The 18,040-nt window shown below is 50.7% G+C and overlaps 2 protein-coding genes across 5 annotated transcripts; one reads left to right on the top strand and one right to left on the bottom strand.

The window, feature by feature from the left end:
* The first annotated feature begins 154 nt into the window (after positions 1-154).
* RBBP4 (RB binding protein 4, chromatin remodeling factor) lies at positions 155-9,229 on the top strand. Of its 2 annotated transcripts, none has more exons than XM_055705704.1 (12): positions 155-361; positions 1,364-1,508; positions 2,159-2,304; positions 3,634-3,807; positions 4,701-4,816; positions 4,995-5,155; positions 5,283-5,409; positions 5,524-5,601; positions 6,756-6,832; positions 6,957-7,014; positions 7,110-7,220; positions 8,077-9,229. In XM_055705704.1, exons 1-12 carry the CDS (start codon positions 346-348, stop codon positions 8,140-8,142), a joined length of 1,275 nt encoding a protein of 424 aa, XP_055561679.1. In that variant the 5' UTR covers positions 155-345; the 3' UTR covers positions 8,143-9,229. The 2 variants fall into 2 exon arrangements, with proteins under 2 accessions (XP_055561679.1, XP_055561678.1); XM_055705703.1 differs by having other exon boundaries at positions 1,361-1,508.
* Positions 9,230-9,617: 388 nt separating this feature from the next.
* On the bottom strand, positions 9,618-16,868 carry SYNC (syncoilin, intermediate filament protein). Of its 3 annotated transcripts, none has more exons than XM_027808838.2 (4): positions 16,722-16,868; positions 12,778-14,152; positions 11,388-11,512; positions 9,618-10,200 (listed from the first exon to the last, which is right to left on the bottom strand). In XM_027808838.2, the coding sequence occupies exons 2-4, from the start codon at positions 14,143-14,145 to the stop codon at positions 10,137-10,139; spliced, it is 1,557 nt and encodes a 518-aa protein (XP_027664639.2). In that variant the 5' UTR covers positions 14,146-14,152; positions 16,722-16,868; the 3' UTR covers positions 9,618-10,136. The 3 variants fall into 3 exon arrangements, with proteins under 3 accessions (XP_027664639.2, XP_055561669.1, XP_027664632.2); XM_055705694.1 differs by lacking the exon at positions 16,722-16,868 and adding an exon at positions 16,612-16,709; XM_027808831.2 differs by lacking the exon at positions 16,722-16,868 and adding an exon at positions 15,559-15,709.
* Positions 16,869-18,040: the final 1,172 nt, after the last annotated feature.

Here is an 18,040-nt window from a genome sequence, read left to right as displayed (position 1 = left end):
GAGCTTCAGCAGCGCCCTCCTCCCCCCGCCTTCCTCCCGGTTGCCCTCCACACGTGACGGCCGAGCGCGCTCGCCTGGTCCCTGGCCCCGCCCCGTGCCTCTCACCCATTGGTGGCCGCGGCCTGGCGGCGGGCGCTGATTGGCCGGGGTTGGCGCGCGAAGGGGTGCGCGGCGCCGGAGCAGCACGCAGCGGGGGCAGGAAACAATAGAGCCGCGGCCGGAGGGGTCTGAGCAGGGAGCGGAGGAGCCGCCCGCCTCGCCCAGCCCAGCCCAGCCCAGCCCGCCCCGCGCCCCACCGCCGGCCCGCTCCCCCGCCCCACCGCCGGCCCGCTCCCCCGCCCCGCCATGGCTGACAAGGAAGGTAGGGCCCGCGGCGTGGCGCGGGGTAGGCCCCGCGGCGCGGACTCCTCCGCTCTGGGCTCCGTGAGGCGTGGAGTACCCCCCCCCTCCCCCCCCCCCCGTAACGGCTGCTGGTCTGAGGGGAGGGGGGGTGGCTGTGTCGGGGACCGCGGCCTATCGGCCTACCCCGGGCCGCGCCAGTCCCCGCGGGCACGGCCCACCGCCTGCCCTCGCCCCGGGGCCGGGCCGCGCGGGGGAGGCCTGTGGCACGGCGAGGCGCCGCCGCCGGGGGCCGGGTCCCTGCGGCCGCCCTCTTCCCGCCTTCCGATCCGGTTACAGCCGAGCCCCAGGGAGCCAGCCGGTGTCCCGGAGCCGGGGCCGCTGGGCGACTGGCCCGGGGTGAGCGGGGCGGGCCGTGCTCGGCGGGGGCTGCGGGCTGCGGCCTGCCCGGCGCAGACAAAGGGATGTCACCGGCCCCGCTGCCCGGCTCCCGGGGGGCTCCCAGGGCCCGGCCGCGCCCGCAGGGCGGGGGCTGGTGGCAGATGGAGTGAGGAGGCGTGTGGGAGAGCCAGGGCAACGAGGGAGCCTTGGAAAACTGGATTTGGGGGACCAGCAGTTCAAGGCTACACCTAGACCGGTCTGTTTAACAGCAATTGCTGGACCTCCTGCTTTGAAACATCTTTACAATTCTGGCTTTTGCCTCCACGGTACCCCTTGCATCGAGCTTCAGAGTTTTATCATGCTGCCTCTGTTGAGGTGATTAAGTTGGACGCAGTTAACATTAATCCTGAACCAGGATCCAGTGGCAAGCGTTCACATATGCAACAGGATTTTTAATCTTCTAGTAACCACCCCAGTAAAGTAGTCTAACAGCAAACCAGGGTGTGATGCAGTTGGCGCTTTAATCAATTGCCCACTCAGTGTTGCGTATATATTGTAAATATGTTCTTAATACATTCACATAGCTCATACATTCATAAAGGCTAATCAAATGCTTGATTTTTTTTAAAAAAACCTCCAGCAGCCTTTGATGATGCGGTGGAAGAACGTGTAATCAACGAAGAGTATAAAATATGGAAGAAGAATACCCCCTTCCTATATGATTTGGTAATGACCCATGCTTTGGAATGGCCCAGCTTGACTGCTCAGTGGCTTCCTGATGTAACAAGGTAAACTGATTATTTTGCTTTTTTTTTAAAAAAAAAAAAAAAAGAATAATTTAAATCGAGGATCACTTTTTATTAATGTGAGAAGGTATGTGATTCCTGTAAACTTGCCTTGCCAACAGCAAGTTGAGGATTATGAACACTAGAGAGATAATCAGTACAGACAGTTTTAATTTGGGAAAATGTCATCTGTTACTGAGAAGATATTTTCACACATTTGATTTCCATGGTTTTCTTCTTCCAGCTTTAATAAACAAAAACTTACTCAAAAATAAAACTAGATACGGTATCTGTGTAACCACCATTTTGTCCCATGTTTTTATAGCAATGCACTGCTTGCAGTGAATGTTCTTGCACCTCAGAGCTGTACTCGGGAGGAGCTGCTAAGGTCTCTTAAATGAAGGCACTTTCATCCACCACAGGGATGGTGGTCTGTCAAGAGTGTTGTGCTGCAAGAGTTTTAGGTTGAGGTCTTAAATTATGATAAGTGGTTTCCTCTGGAGGAAGCAAGGTTGGTGTTGAAGCAGGAGAGCAGTAAGAACTTCAAAGAGTGTTAATTAGTATAAGAAGCTGTCACCCCAGAATATTGTCATCATCTCAGTATTTTTTTTAAACCCCTTCTTTGTTTCTCATGTAATTCTTCTCCCTTGCAGACCTGAAGGCAAGGATTTCAGTATTCACCGGTTAGTCCTGGGGACCCATACTTCAGATGAACAAAATCATCTCGTGATAGCTAGTGTGCAGTTGCCTAACGATGATGCGCAGTTTGATGCTTCACACTATGATAGTGAGAAAGGAGGTAAGGGACCAAAGATGTGGGCCAGGGGGAGTTTTCACCACTTTTTCCTTCCCTTCTTAATAGAAAATCTGTCTTTTCTTAAAGTTCAGGCAGCAAAGTTCAGCTATTACTTCTAAGCTAGTCAGTTTCTTTTTAAGGGGTACACTTACTTAATAGACAAATACTATGTTTTTGGAATGTATGTGATGTCTTAATAATATAATATAATGATGAAAAAAGAAGGTGGCAGCCTGACTGCAAAAGTGTGTGTGTGTGTGTGTGTGTGAAAACCTCACCCCTCCCTCTTTCTTATCAGGAATTGACGTTGAATTTCATGGAGTACTACTTTCTGGTATTTTTATTGCCACTTTTACATTACATAAACTCTTCCAGTGAGAAAGTCACTTGTGTAAAAGAATATTTTATTTCAGAGGAGTGTAACATTTCAAATGTTCTTCTCTTGTCTGAATTCTGCTGCCTGATTGTTGTGCCAGCCCCTCTTGGATAAGAAAATTACTGTGTTTTGTTCAGCATATCAGGCTTGAATTTGATGCTTTCTGTAATCTTAGTTGGCTGTCAGCATTGCTACAAATTAGGTGTTTCTCATGTTTACTTGGTTGAATCAGTCTTTCTACCTGGTGAAAGTCTGTAACGATCCAGTGTTTGCTCTTCTTTTTGCTAGTAGCCTGGATTGTGCAATTAGTGTTTTGATCTTTGGGCTTCTTAAGAGTTATTCATGAACACAGTGTTGTCTAATAAATTACTTCTGTTCTATTCTAGTATTTATTAAGAATATACTACTCCAATTTAAAAACAAAACAAACAAACCCTCTGTATTTTTGCCAGAACGGTGCTGTGCAATTTTGTGAACTACTAAGTTACTGTGACTTTACTTACAAAGATCAGGTAGCTATAGCAAGTTATATTAGTCTTACTTAACTTAAACGCAGTGCAGCAATTGTGTCTTACCAGAAATTTGTGTATTCTGCGATGCTGATCTGCGTTATATTTGAAAGTGCAGTTACAGCACATCTGTTTCATATGTACAACCCATCTTTGTTCCAGATAAGAGTTTTAGATATGATAAATCTGGGGCTTGAGTTGTTAGATTTGAGATAGTAAAAAATTTTCAGGAAGAAATGGTCTTTAACTTAGCCAAAGTCCTGATATTTTGACGTTACACATACAGACATTTAAAACAACATGCCGTTTCAAAACTGGACTCTTTCAGTTACAGTTGTGATTATCTTTCAGAATAAGTGCTTGGTAGTACCAGTAACTGGGTCTGGGTCTTTGTGTCTTGATCTCAAACTGGCTTTTTATTTACAACTACTAAATTCTTACTTCCAGAGTTTGGAGGCTTTGGATCAGTTAGTGGAAAAATTGAAATTGAAATCAAGATAAATCACGAGGGAGAAGTGAACAGAGCACGTTACATGCCACAGAACCCATGTATCATCGCTACCAAGACTCCATCCAGTGATGTCCTTGTCTTTGATTACACCAAACACCCTTCTAAACCAGGTGTCTGCTTCTTTTTTATGTCTGCGTTTCAGAGATCAGCCAGCCCTTCCTTACAAAGACATTGATGCAGTGAAAAAGAGGTTAAAAAGTTTTGTGGATTGCATATTGTTTGTGATTTTAGGGGAAAGTGGGTATTTAAGTTAAAGGTGTTTGGTAAAAGGTTATTTCATATGAAGTTTAAATGTGGAAAGGTATGCTTTTTACCTTTCGCTGCTTTACTGTGTGGTTTGTCATGTCACTGTATGTGTTGGTATTTGGGATGGTAGAAGGTGGCTTTTTGGAAACTGATTTGCTGGGTAGCTGAGCTGTTGTCCTGATACCCTGTAAGGGTATTAATGGTCATTTATTGATGAACTCATCAAGACTATAGAGTAACTAGCCTTCCCACTTGAGGGGGGGATCAGAAGTGCCTTTCTTGCTTCAAAGTGCAGTTGGAGATGATGAGAGAAAGAAAAATAACATCCCAGCAGAGCATTCAGGAAGAGTTTGTTGAGCAGTATCTGAGATGAGCTGCTATTCTTTAGACCAGGTGACTCCTGCCAAAGCATGGAGGTGGCTGCTGGACTTCTTTAACTCTTCAGCAGCTACTGTAACGCTTGTTTAGAGCGGACCACTGCTAGGCCATCCAGCCAAAAAAAAAAAGGGGAAGCTTGGAAAAACCTGCAATGTGCTTTTTATTAAGCTAAGAAGACAGACTGCTCTGTGTTGTCTCAGAGCATTGTTTTAAAGAGGAGATTCTTCAGTCAGGGAAAACGCTTTGACATTTTCAATAGAATCCTCCTCTAACCTTTTGAGCAAGGTTTAGTAGAGCACAGTAAAACTTAATGCCAGCTATTCCAGGATGTGCTGGAAATGATACTGGGCACTGGAGTTCTTACGGCACCTCTTTACAGACCCTTCTGGAGAGTGTAACCCTGATCTGCGTCTTCGTGGACACCAGAAGGAAGGTTATGGGCTGTCATGGAACCCAAACCTGAGTGGGCATTTGCTTAGTGCTTCTGATGATCATGTGAGTACTTTAAATATAGCTGGGGTACAATCTGCACTTTCCGTCCCTTGGCAAAGGTAAAAAAGGCTTTTTTCTTTTTTTTTTGCTTTTTTCTTTTTTTTTTTTTTTTTTGAGGGGGAGGAGGTAGGGGAGGTAGAGAGTGTCCAAAGATGCAGTTTTTAATTTATTTTTTTTTAAGACCATTTGCTTGTGGGACATCAGTGCTGTTCCAAAAGAAGGCAAAGTAGTGGATGCAAAGACCATCTTCACAGGGCATACAGCAGTAGTGGAAGATGTATCTTGGCACCTGCTCCATGAATCTCTTTTTGGATCTGTTGCTGATGATCAGAAGCTCATGATGTAAGTGGGGTGACAACGTCTTCAGAAACTGAGTGTTTCTGTCCCTCTTGCTTTCCTGTCTCCTTTTCAGTCCCTCGGTAAAATGGGATGTAAACCTTTGTTTCAATTCCTTGTTTTCCCTTTACAGTTGGGATACTCGGTCAAACAACACCTCCAAACCTAGCCACTCGGTGGATGCTCACACAGCTGAAGTCAACTGCCTCTCTTTCAATCCCTATAGTGAGTTTATCCTGGCTACAGGATCAGCTGATAAGGTATCTTGATAATCTACCTTGAACTTGGGAAATGCTTGTTTAGTTTTTGACATGTAAGTGTGGATGTATGTATTAGTTACTTAAACAAAGTGTTTGGTTGGGTTTTTTTCCTAGACTGTTGCTCTATGGGACTTGAGGAACCTAAAACTGAAGTTGCACTCCTTTGAATCACATAAAGATGAAATATTTCAGGTATAATAAAGTGTCTTTTTCCTTTTATGCACACAGGCTTAGTTCTAACTTAGCTGTCCTGGAAAAAATGAAAAATATTCTCTTCCACTGTATGTTTTCATTGAATGTACTTGCACTTAAAAACTCATCTATTCTTCTCTCTCATCTGCTTATAATTTTCTGGCTTATTGTTGTGGAGCTGTGTAGCGCTCAGTGTGGGGTAGAGCTCCAGTACAGATAAGAGTACTTGTCCAGAAAGCCAGGGCAGACTGTAACAAAGAAATGGTCGAGAGCTTTAACCACAACAGAAGGGTGAAATGCTAGCAGTACACCGTAAATGTAAATTATTCATGGCCGCAGACTGAAGCAGGGAGGCACAGTGAAATGGCTGCAGTGTTTTCATCTTCTCGCTTGGTCCTGTAGGAAGGCTTTAGCCAGTACCCATTAAAGGGGATCACCGGAACATCCTGTGACAACCAACAATGGCTAATTTTGCTGGTGTAAATATAGAATGTAACATCATGGGTAGCATGTGCTCAGCAGATACAATATTTCCATCTCCAGCTCGTGCCTTACTCAGAAGAAAAATATGTGGAATTTTTTTCGTAGAAGGATTACTAGTTAAGACTGTAGTTACCTCTAAATAAAATTACACATGGAATCCTGAAATGTCAGGTTAGTGTGCAGAATTATGTGTTCTCTTTCTAATCCTGTGATCCTATTAAGTGGTATCTTTTGGAGATTTATCTCCAGCACAAGTAGTAAATGTGAGCTTTTGGGCAGCTTATGCTTAATTACAGTGATTTCCTTTCATGTGTAAAGTGTACCTACCACTTAAGGAATCCATAGTTTATATTTGTGCAATCCTTTTTAAGGTAAGGAGCAGCTAATAGCTCTGAGAGTTGTTTGCACTTCATAACTTGTGGTCGCTGTTAGAGGAAAGGTTACATTTGGTACCGTTTTGGTGCTCAAATGCCTTGTTCCATGTGTGAATGTTTACAAACCTACCTCCTATGTTAGGATGTTATTGGGTGTACTCATATTTCCAGTTATTATCAATTTGAATTCTCGTAGAGCTTTTGTGATACAAAATAAAGTGGTGTTTGTTGTGAACGTCAGTCACGTTACAGCTTCTTAAAACTTAACTTCCTTTCTAAATTCATCCTTGTCTGTAGGTTCAGTGGTCTCCCCATAATGAAACTATATTGGCCTCCAGTGGCACTGACCGCAGGCTAAATGTCTGGGACTTGAGGTAAATCCCAAATCAGTCACCTTGTCCTGACAAAATGTTAATGATGAATGGCATTGCACTTCAAAAAACAAACCACCCCCAACCTTTTCATTTTTCCTGTCTTTTTTTTTTTTTTTTTTAACAGTAAAATTGGAGAAGAGCAGTCCCCTGAAGATGCTGAGGACGGTCCCCCGGAGCTGTTGGTAAGTCTTTTGAATCTCATTGATTGCTTTGGCCTGTTATTCATCTGTGCGATGTAGATTTGAAAACATTCCCCTTTTTGTTTCCCCTATACTAGTTTATTCATGGTGGTCATACTGCAAAGATCTCTGATTTCTCCTGGAATCCAAATGAACCCTGGGTAATTTGTTCTGTATCAGAAGATAATATCATGCAAGTCTGGCAAATGGTAAGTTGTTTGGGAAGGTGCAGGAAGTGGCAGATAAGAGATAGTGTTGAACTGCCTGTATTTCAGCATTCCTGCTTTTATTTACAGCTCTCAGAATTCACTCTGTAGCGCTGCTGAAATCTCAAAGGGATAGTGAAATGTGCTTTAAGTTTGGTTGAGACAGTGGTTTACAAATACTCAGAAACTGTTTTGTGTTTCTCAGGATTTAAAAAAAGGAAAATACAAGTGCAGAAGCAAATTTTGCCCTGTGTTTGAAGGAAAACTGTGTGTGAGAACCAGAGATGAGATTGAGGTTTCTGTTAGTTACTGTCTTAAAGAATAAAATCTTTGCAAATGACGTTAACGTCCTCCTCAAGATAGAGCAAGGTGGTTGTGAACAGGAAAAATTTGCTGGCCCTAAATTACCAACTGTTGAAGGTTTTAGAAAACCATCTTGTATTGTTTGAATAACCCTTGAAAGACCATATTCCTAATTTTTGGATAAATTGGTTCACAGGGGCTTTGTTTTTAGCAACCTTCTGTATGGTCCTTTTGGAAGGAGCTGCTGCTAAGCAGAGGATCTACTAAATATATAGAATGGGTCTGTTAATTGAAGCAAATCTTGCAGTGATCTCTTAACAAGGCACATTTCCATAAGCTACAGTAACTTACAGGGTACTTGATAAATGTTTTGGAGACATGGCTGTTACGAAAAACATTTGTGATGCTGCTTTAATGTTAAATGGCCTTGAGGGATCAGGGATGGGTGATACCTATCTGCCGGTGCAAACTGCCAGAACCTTTTGAAGTGTGTGGATGGAATCCCGTTCGGTGTGGTGGTAAATGCTTCTTCAGTTCCTCCATTTCTGTCTCGCAGGCGGAGAACATCTATAACGATGAAGACCCTGAAGGAAGTGTGGATCCAGAAGGTCAAGGATCCTAGATGAGGACCTTTTCCTGTTTTTAGTCTTTTTTTTTTTTTTTTCCCTTTTCTTCCCTCTCAACCCTAATATTGACTTAACACTGGTTTTGAGACACACGTAGACTTTGTGTTCAGCCATCCTTCTGTAGATACCATCAACAGGCTTTTTAACCCAGACAGTGAGTGCTCCTTCAGAAAAGGGCTTAGCCCAACTCAGCTGGTAACCATGCTGTAGCTCCTTGGGTCAGATTTCCTACAGCACCCCTCTTGCGTATAGGGCTGGCTGTCCCATTTTAGTTGCCTTCATCACACAGAGCAAATTTGGTTTTGCTGGGTTTTCTTCTGCCTTTTAGCTTGCTACAGCTGTGGGCTTTTGCCTGATTTAAACAAAAGTTACAATAGGTAGAGCTGCCGGAGTATGCTTGAGCCAACGGAGATGATACAAGTGTTAATCCACTGGCAGTTCAGAAATGGTGTGTGGAAGGTCTTGTCCTCTTCAGTGCAGCTCAGAAGTCTTGGGATTCCTTTAGTTAATCTGTTACCTTGATTTTTCTGCCTCTGCAGATAAAACACAGACTTGCAGATTCTGACTTGAACTGAAGTCAAGAAATCAAATTATTTTTTTTTTTTTGTCTCTACTAGTAATTCTGGGTTTTCCATTCCTTCCTTCCTTTCTTCCTTTCCCTTTTCTCCTGTCTGCTGGGCAACAGCGTTTTCAATTCCTTAGCTATTCCTGCAGAGCATCGTTCACCTTCCATGTATTTTGCTCTATTGTGTGTTTCTTGAGCTGTGTTTTCACATATATTTCTTTCCTTTCTGTGAAATGGTTTTTAAAACTTGGAGCCACCAAGTTGTAAAGTTGTATGTTTTTACCAACTGATGTACCACAGATGGCATGCTGGTAACCTAAAACAGCATTGGTAGCTGGTCTATGTAAAGCAAATTCAATGTGGATGAACTATTTTTTTTAGGAGTTAGTCCTTGACCACTAGTTCCTGCACATCTTCCACTAGGGTGTCCTGTTCCACCAGCAACCTGTTACTCTCCGTGCTCCTCATGACTAATTGCGTGTAAGTGCTTCAGATGGAATAAATTTTTTCTACGTAAATGCTGTGTAGCTTTGTGATTTATTTAATTTTTTTTTTTTGTCTCAAAAGCAAAGTGTACCTCTTCAGAAAGCAGAGGAAGTAGTCCCTAGCCATGCATGCCCTCGAGACTAGGTGTTGCTATAGGTATTGCTTAGTTTGTAACACGTGGACACTTCTCCCCCTCTTGTTTCTGCCACTTTCTTTGAAATGCGTAAATGAGTACGCAATATCCGAGCAGTCAAGACCGCTCTGAAGCATTCTGAAGTGTGCTGAGCTCTGGATTTAGCCCTGGCCATTGAATTGTATTTTTTAGTCTGGAGCGCGAACAGTTTGACACCCTAAAAGTACCTTAATTTGACACACAAGCTTCTTGTTTTCACTTTGAGAGACAGCTTTGAGAAGTGAGAGGATCCTTAAACTCCAACCTTTATTTTCAGTGTGAGACTTTTATATAATAAAGTGGAAACCTATTACCCACAAACGAGTTTCTGTGGCCCGCAGTGGAGCATGTCACAATACAGCAGAGACCCTTGAAATACAAAAGAGAACCCTGTTAAAAGGATAAAGCTTCTCTTGCATGTAAACTTTAAAAACCAAACACCCTAACACTGGCTTCCAGAACAATGCTTTCTGGGAAAGGCTGATACAATCCACCTATGGAACAAGACGGGATACGTTTTTCCGAACACAGCAAAACATAAATCTGTTATTCTTCATACATGTCCGTTGTTCAGTGCAAGTTATTTTTCTCTGCTCCTCCGTGGAAAAGCAGTTTTACTACACAATCAACAGCAGCGCCTTCAGAAATAACACAGGAGCAAAGGGAGCGTCTGGTATTCCTGACTTTGGGCAGCTGCTGCACATCAGGTAGGATAAGCAGCAAGAGGAGACGTTCCCCTGCAGATATAGAAGCAAAGCCTGTTGCTCCTAACAGTCCTGCTCTGCTTTTTCTTCCGATTTGCAAAGGTGTCCGTAGATTTCTAAGCAGCTCCTGTATGGGTAGAAAGTAAAATTTCAGCTACTGAATATTTCTGTAAGGTGCTATGGCTGGAGAAAATGGGGAAGGGGGATGGATGCAGTTTCTGAAAAACATTTTTACAGTATGGATGAAAAGTAATTAAACTGGCTCAGTCTGCGGTCTTGTGAGCGTGCGGCCCTAGCTCTTGGCAAACCTGGGATCCTTGGCAAACGCACCAGCTTTAACAGAAGGGAATGTAATTTTTGGTGTGAGCTACGGGAGGAGGCAGCTGGGAGCCGCGCTTAACTCTGAGGCAGCCGGTGCAAATGTGGAACCCAACGAGGTGTCCCAACACACGAGAAGCTGCACACGCTATCGCTTCCACGTGCAACGTGTCGATGGCCAGGAGTTATGAGACTGCGCTGCTGCGCCCAGGCTTGTGTCGGTCTGTGATCTAGAAGGATCCCAAGCAGCAAAGACGTGGTGGTATTGGGATCTGGTCTGAGTGCAGTTACTCTCGTTAATACATCTTGGAGTGGCTGGTGACGAGCTGGAACAGAGCTCTCCTGCCCTGTGCCAAGGTCTCAGATAAAAGCCAACGGGACCTGTTTGTGGTAGGGAATATCCTCCCATGGTGTGCTGGCGTGGGGAGGTTTGAGTGAGGAGGGGGAGAAAAGGACACTAAAGTAGCAGTGAAGCTACAGAAGATGGTTAAGTGTGTGTGTAGAGCTGAGACAGGAGTGATACAGAACTGCCAAGTTTGGGAGGAAAATAGGCCACAAACTTACCGACGTTTTCTGGGGCTTTAAAACACCCCATGTAATGAAGAGCTGAGTGAAAGCGGCACCAGAGTGACCAGGAGGAGAGCGTTCTCTCCCAGCCAACAGCATCCACAAGTTCCCCAAACCTAAGCCTCAGCTCCTTCCCACCCATTTTTAAGGAAACCAGCACTTCAGGCTGCCACACCTGCTTCTTGGAAAGCAGCCTCCACTCCTCTGCCGTACAGGAATTTCCATAAATCCCTATTTGCTCTTTGGTAAAGGGTCTGGAGTTCCCACTGTGCTGCCCCACCAGACCCCTTGCTCACACACAGGCCACATGCCCCCAAACCAGGAGAAGCCCACGGTGCTGACAGCAGTGTGACCACTGCTCAGCACCCCAACCTCTTCACCATCCTCCTCCCAGCCCCTCCGCACCGCCGGGATGAGACACAAACGGACTTGTAGATAGAGAGCTCCCGGTGGAGGCTGGTCCTCAGCTCCTCCAGTTCCTGATTCTTGCGCTGCTGGAGCTGGACCCCGTTCTTCAGCTCCTTCAGCCTGTCTTCCAGCTCCTCCACCTGCTCCTGGGGAATAAGAGACACGAGCGGATTAGCTGGAGGAGGAAGGCTGCCTCCGTGCCTGCGCTCCACCACTGCCCACGCTCCCGTCGGGATCAGCCGATCGGTGGTGTTGGTCTGGGCAAGCCGTGGGCTGGCCAACTGCCGTCTGCAAAAACCTCTGCCCAAAAGCTTTGCTTTATTCCCAGGGTGGGAGCCTGGGCTGGGCTGTGATGCGCTGGGTCCTCACGCTTCGCTCGGCTTGTTGCTTTTGTCCCCTAGACTACTTGGGGGGTGTTTTGAGAAGCTGTCAGAACTATATAAACCTATGAGTCAGGAGAAGATAATGAAGGAATTTGGGTGAAAGAAAACGTGGAGAGATGCCTCAGAGTCCCGTCCTCCAAGGGGGATTGCACCCTGAAACCCAAGACAAGCAGTTTTGCAGGGGCTGGTGACCCGGTGCCCAGCTCAGGGGGGAGCAGAAGTGATGGAGGGGACACACACCAGCTTCCAGAAGCTGCTCAGAGCCAGGCTGGGAGGAGGCAGCGATTACGAGCCGAGAACAGGGAGTGTTGAAACGGGAGAGATTAATCGTGGAGCCTCTTTGCCAAATGTGCTCTTGCAGATATTGAATTGCCTTGTCCCTCAGGACACTGCTGGGAGGGATGCCTGGCGCAGCCAGAAATAACCTTCTGGGGAGGCAGCCCGGCCCCTGGGCTGTGGGTGCAGGGGGTGAGACCCCTCCTGGCATTGGGAAGGGCAGGATCTGCCCTGGCAGCACTGGGCTTTTAAAGAAAAGCCACCTTTATTTAAAACTGGCTTTCCCAAGCCCCCCAGCTCAGCCCCGTGCTAGTACAAGCTGTGGGAAACCCACCTGTGCTCAGCAGCATCGCTCAGCTCTGCCGCCGGCCACCTCTGGGAAGGAAACCCCCGTCTCCTCTGCCTCATCCCTGCTTGCTGGGGCCATTTCCAAGGGATGGGTCAAAACCAAGTGAGAAGATAATCAGGAGAAACCTTTTTTCCCCAGCAGCTCATGGGGTGAAGCCCCAGCACTCTCCCACCGCATCCCTCCAACCCTGGGTTTGCCCCGCACCCAGGGGCTGCTGCTTCGCCTGGCCCGCGCCAAGGCAGGGGATGCTTTTGGCTTCAACCAGCAGGAGATATTCCACCTCCTCCCCCTCCTCCCCCACCCCACGAGCAAAACCTTCAGCATCCATGTTTCACCAGCTGCAAAGAATGACTCCCGCTCTCTAAACGAGGGGGGGTGAGGGGTGCCCAGCCGGGGCACGTACCCGGTACTGCCCGACCTCTTCATCCCGCTTCTGCTTGACGAGGATGATCTGCTCCTCCAGGCTGCGGTTCTGCAGCCGCAGCCGGCTGACCTCCCCCTGCAAGGGCCGCAGGGCTTCCTTCATGCCCTGGATCTCCCCCTGCATCTCCTGCAGCGCCTTCGCCCCCGCCTCGCGTCTCTCCAGCAGCCGCAGCAGCTGGGGCTCGTAGTGCTCCTCCAGACCCCGCCGGCTCTCCGCCACGAAGCTCTCGAACTCCATGGAGAGCCGGCGGCTCTCCTGCAGGTACAGGTTATCCTGGCGAGACGGCGGAGCCTCCAGCCGTTGCTTCAAAACCTCCTTCTCCTTCTCACAGGTCTCCTTCAGGCGGGACAGTTCGCCCGAGAGCTGCCCAGCCTGGGTCTCCAGCTCCCCCCGGTAAGCGGTGTGCTGGGAGAGGTCGTGCCGCCGGCTCTCCAGCTGGTACTGGCAAGCCACGCACTCCTTGGTCACCTTGAACAGCTTCTGCTTGATCTGCCGGATCTCATCCTTCAGGTTGTCCCTCTCCAGCTCCACTTTGGCCAGCAGCCGACAGGCTGCCTGGATCTCCTCGTGGGCATGGCGGATCTCCTGCAGCGCCGGCTCCCGGAGCTGGCCCAGCTCCACGATCAGGCTGTCTCGCTCCTTCTCCAGCTGCTCGACGGCTTCGATGCACTCTTGGAAGTAATTCCCCAGCTCTTCCAGCGTCAGGCACTGGTGCTCCGTGCCATCCACGTCCAGGGGGCCGCCTGCCCCCTCTGCATCCATGTCCAGTGGGATCCCTGTCCTGTCTGTGTCCGTGTCGGCTGGGATCCCTACCCTCTCTGCATCCATGTCCAGTGGGATCCCTGTCCCATCTGTGTCCATGTCCAGTGGGATCCCTGCTCCATCTGTGTCCACATCCAGTGGGATCCCTGCCCCGTCCACATCTAGTGGGATCTCTACTCCACCTGCATGCACGTTCAGCGGGACCCCTGTCCCTCCTGCATCCATGTCCAGCGGGATCCCTGCTGCGTCCACATCCAGCGGGATCCCTATTTCATCTACATCCACATCCAGCGGGATTCCTGCCACATCCACGTCCAACGGGATCCCAGCCCCGGCTGCATCCTTGCCCAGCTGGGGATTTGACATGTTTAGCTCCGAGGAAGTGTCCCTGCCACCTGCCTGCAGCTCCTGGCAGGTGTCTGAGTTGCCCGTGCATGGGGGTGTCACCCGCAACCCCCCTGCTGGGTCTGATGGGCTGTGTGCCAGGTCCGGGCGTGGAGCAGCTCCTGCAGCCGCTCCCTGTGGGGCTGAGGATGCTCCGGCTTCATCCAGCTGCAGCTCCAGAGGGGGCTCGGGCTCTGCCATCAGGTCCCTGGAAAGGAGAGCAGATGTGAATCAGAGCAACGAGTGTAACAGGTCTCAGCCCTTCCCCTCTGCCCTGTGGGATGCGGGTGCCCTGCAGCAGGCTGAGCTGAGGGTGCTCTGGCTATGGCCCTGCTGCTGTGACTGTCCCCATGTCACCCACAGGCTGCGCAAACCAGGCAGGACCGTGCTGGCGTGCTTGGATGACAGCTTGGACCCAAACTGTCGTCTTTGGCATGGGCCAAAACAAGGGAAGAAAATCCTCTTGAAGTGACTGACTGCACGGAGAAAGAGCGAGGGATGCGAACCCGGACCCCAAAAATGAGAGGTGCTTCAGTGCCGACGGGAACTGCCACCATGTCACAGCTGATCTCCCCCAGTGGCACCTCTGTGGGCGCTCCCAGGAAAACTTGCCGGGATTTTAGCATAACCTCATGGCAAGGGAATGTGCTGCTAAAGCGCAGGCTGGCTCCAAGACGGCAGAGATGGAGTAAAGCACCGCAGTCACCACATCCGAGTGAGCGGCAGGGATGGAGTAAAGCACTGCAGGCACGCATCCGAGCAAGCGGCAGCTTCCACAGCAGGAGCACTCCGCTTTGCAGAGTCATCCGATCCTGTCATTGTCCCCAGCCCCGACACCTGCAGCTGCCACCACCAACCACCCGCGTCTGACATTCACCGGGCACTATTTGGGGTAGGATGGAGAGGATAACCCGCAGGGATGAGCCGGGGCTGTTCCTGCTGCTTCCAGGAGCCGGGGCCGGTGGCTTGGGTGGGAGGATGCTCTCACCTCCCGGCCACGCTGCTGAGCTCCTGTCTAGTCATCCCCCAAGGAATGAGCGCAGACTGGCACAGCCCTCAGCTCGCAGCAACGGCTCGATGGAAAGAACTGATTTTCACCGATACTTTCTCTCCTAATAAGGGAGTTTTCGGCAGCGATGACACATCGCAGCCTCCACGGACCCAACGGCCCGGTGGCTGGAGAGGGGCAGCGCCTGGAAAGGTGGGGAAAGGGCTCCGCTTTGGTTTTCCTTGCCCTCCTCCAGCGCCAGCACTTATTAATTCTCCAAGTTCTCAGCTCTGCTTTGCATCAGCAGGGTGGGAGGGGAGGGCAGGTGTCCCACCTTGGCAGGTGGGGTGTGGGGGCTTGCTCCCACCCACCGCCCTTTGTCCCAGTGCCCCCCAGCATTCCCGGGTCCCCCCAGAGGGGCTTTCCCCGCCTAGTCACTCCTGAGGGTCCAGGGATGCTCCCCAGGTGCCAAACCTCAGATCCCCCCACCCCACCCCTGCACCCCAGGCTTTGGCAGCTCTCTCACCTGCCCTATGCCCCCCACCTCACCGAGGATCCCGCGCCCATGGGACTCCCTCCCCGGTGGATACCAGCCTCTTCTTTGCTCACCCTGGGTGGGCTCTTACCTTCCTCCCCTGGAGCCCAGCGCCTCCGGCTCTGCGCTGCACATGGGCTTTGCATGGGGCGGGGGGCAGTTATTAATAAACAGGGCTGGAAATCAGACTCCCCGGAGCAGCCGCTTCACCCAGCCACCGCCTGCAGTGCCAGCTGCGGGCGGCTGCCTCCCTCCGCCCCGGAGAGGAGGAGGAGGAGGAGGAGGAGGAGGAGGAGGAGGAGGAGGAGGAGGAGGAGGAGGAGGAGGAGGAGGAGGAGGGGGAGGGGGAGGAGGAGGGCGGGGAAGGCCAAGCTGCCTGCATCCCTGGCAGAGGCAGCCTCAAGGGCTGGCTGCAGCCAGCCTGCATCCCTGGGGAGCATCCCCCCGCAGCCCCCCACCCCACTCCGGCTGTTCCCACCCGTGATTTATGGTGGAGGTTTGTGTTTTGCCCCCTCCAATCCGTCCCTTCCCACCGCACTGGTGGCTCCTTCCTGGGAGCTGAGGGGCCCCATCCTGCCAGGGTCCTGGGCAGGATGCAGGGGGCTGGGATGGGGACGGGGGGTGCCGGGGAGGGGGCTGTGTGGGGTTCGCCTGCGACACGGGCGGCTAGAAGGGGAAATTCTGGAGGATGCAGCACATGGCCGCCCAGTGCTGTGGCCTCATCCTGTGCACGGAGCAGGGTGCTGAAGGGTGCTGGCAGCACGGCACTGCCCTCCCCTTGGTATTTATTAAAGTATATTAATGTATTAAATACCAATATCTCAGGATTCTTTAGATGCCCCAGGTGGGCCCCACCAACACCCCAGTCATGGAAGAGAGCAGCCACTGCTTCCCCTTCCAGCCATGCCCTCCCTGCCCCCCCTTTCCGCCCGTTCTGGGGGTGAAGGGGGTGACATTTTGCTCTGCCAAGCCCCATGGTGTCTGTGGCACTGCCGCTGCTGCCCTCGCTGCCCACAGATGTGGTTTCCCACCTCTGCTCGCCCGCCGGCCACAGGTTGCCCATCCCCACCCTCCCCCGCCATGGCATCCTACCCCACCCCTCCAGCACTTACATCTTTAACATATATTCATATAAAATACATACTTTAGCTATATCACCACATTGGCACGGGTGCAACAGCACGAGGGCACGGCATGGCCAGTGGGTGCTTGGCCTGGCCACCCCCCCACGGTATTAGAGCCAAGCGAGCCTACCTCTGCCAGGGCCCGATCCTGCCCGCTGCCGCGCCCCAGGAAGCCGGTACTCGCTGCTCAGGAAGTCACCAGCTTACGTACCCCAAAATCGCCCAGCAACGCACGCCACAGCTTGCAACATCGCCTAGTGCCACCCTGTCCCCGCGTCACTGACACCGTCACTGTCACCTTGCCCGTGCCTTGCACGCTGCCCGACTGCCGAAACCAGGTTTAAAATAACTGCGCTTGTCCATCTCCTGGGAACAGAGCTTTAAAAGGAAAAGGGAGATTTGGGTGGATTTTTTTTTTTCTTCTTTTTTTTTTTTTTTTCCACCCTGTTGCTTTTTTCAGCATGACACACCTTCTTTTTCTCTATATTTTTTTTTTCCATGGAGTGCCTCTGTTTGTGCCGAGACTTTTGACTCAATAGGAGAGGAATGCTGTTAATTCGCACAAGTTGCGCGTATAAATATATATCAAGAGCGAAACTGCCAAGGGGGAGAAACCTGCAGGTTGGGGGGGGGGCTGGGACCAACAATCCCTTGTAGGGGATGGGGGGATGATGGCAGCAGCGTGGCCAAGCCCCGGCTGGGCTGGATGCGATGAGCTGCCAAGGGCAGGGTGGGGATTGAGGAGCCTCAGCTGTTCCCGGTAAGTGGATACCCCGGCCCTGGCCCCGGCGTGGGGATGTTTTGTGGATATAACCAGGCAACGGTCAGCTCTGGTGTCGGCAGCCGGACCCCGGTGCGCTCGGCAGAGCCCGGCCGGCCGCAGGCACACGCCAAGTCCGGACGTTGCCTATGAAGCGACGTGGACTTTGGTCCGGTAAACAGAGCTGGCGGGGAGTTATCGGCGGCGCTGCCGGAGGGGAAAGCAAAAGGCAGGAGCGTATGTAAGAGATGAAATGTTGTGGCTGGTGGAATAAATGGTGGTGGCTCCAGTCGCTGCCCTGCCCCACCACCCCGGCACGGAGCCGGTGAGCGGCAGACGAGGCCGTGGGGGCAATGAGCAGCAGTGGGTTGCTTTGCCTCCGTGGCGCTGGTGGCACCAGCCCATTTCCCAGTGGATTTTTCCTTCCCGTCACGCATGGCAGACCTGCCCCAAGGGCAGGGACAGAGCTGGCACTGCGGCCTCACCGCCCTGGCACCACCATCTGGGCACCGCCGCGGCAGCCCTGTCCCTGTCCCCATGCTGTTCCCCACAACCTTTAGGGGCAGGTTTGAGGGAACTTCACCCAACTTTGGCACCTCCTTGGCCAGAGGCTCTGGCACCAGCAGCAGCACCATGAGGTGCCCAACCTGCCCAAACGCCAGCATCGGTGGGACGTAGCACAGCCACCC

Source organism: Falco cherrug, chromosome 3, assembly GCF_023634085.1.
Source record: "Falco cherrug isolate bFalChe1 chromosome 3, bFalChe1.pri, whole genome shotgun sequence".
NCBI classification, from domain to species: domain Eukaryota; kingdom Metazoa; phylum Chordata; class Aves; order Falconiformes; family Falconidae; genus Falco; species Falco cherrug.
This window is presented reverse-complemented; position numbering and strand designations above follow the sequence as displayed.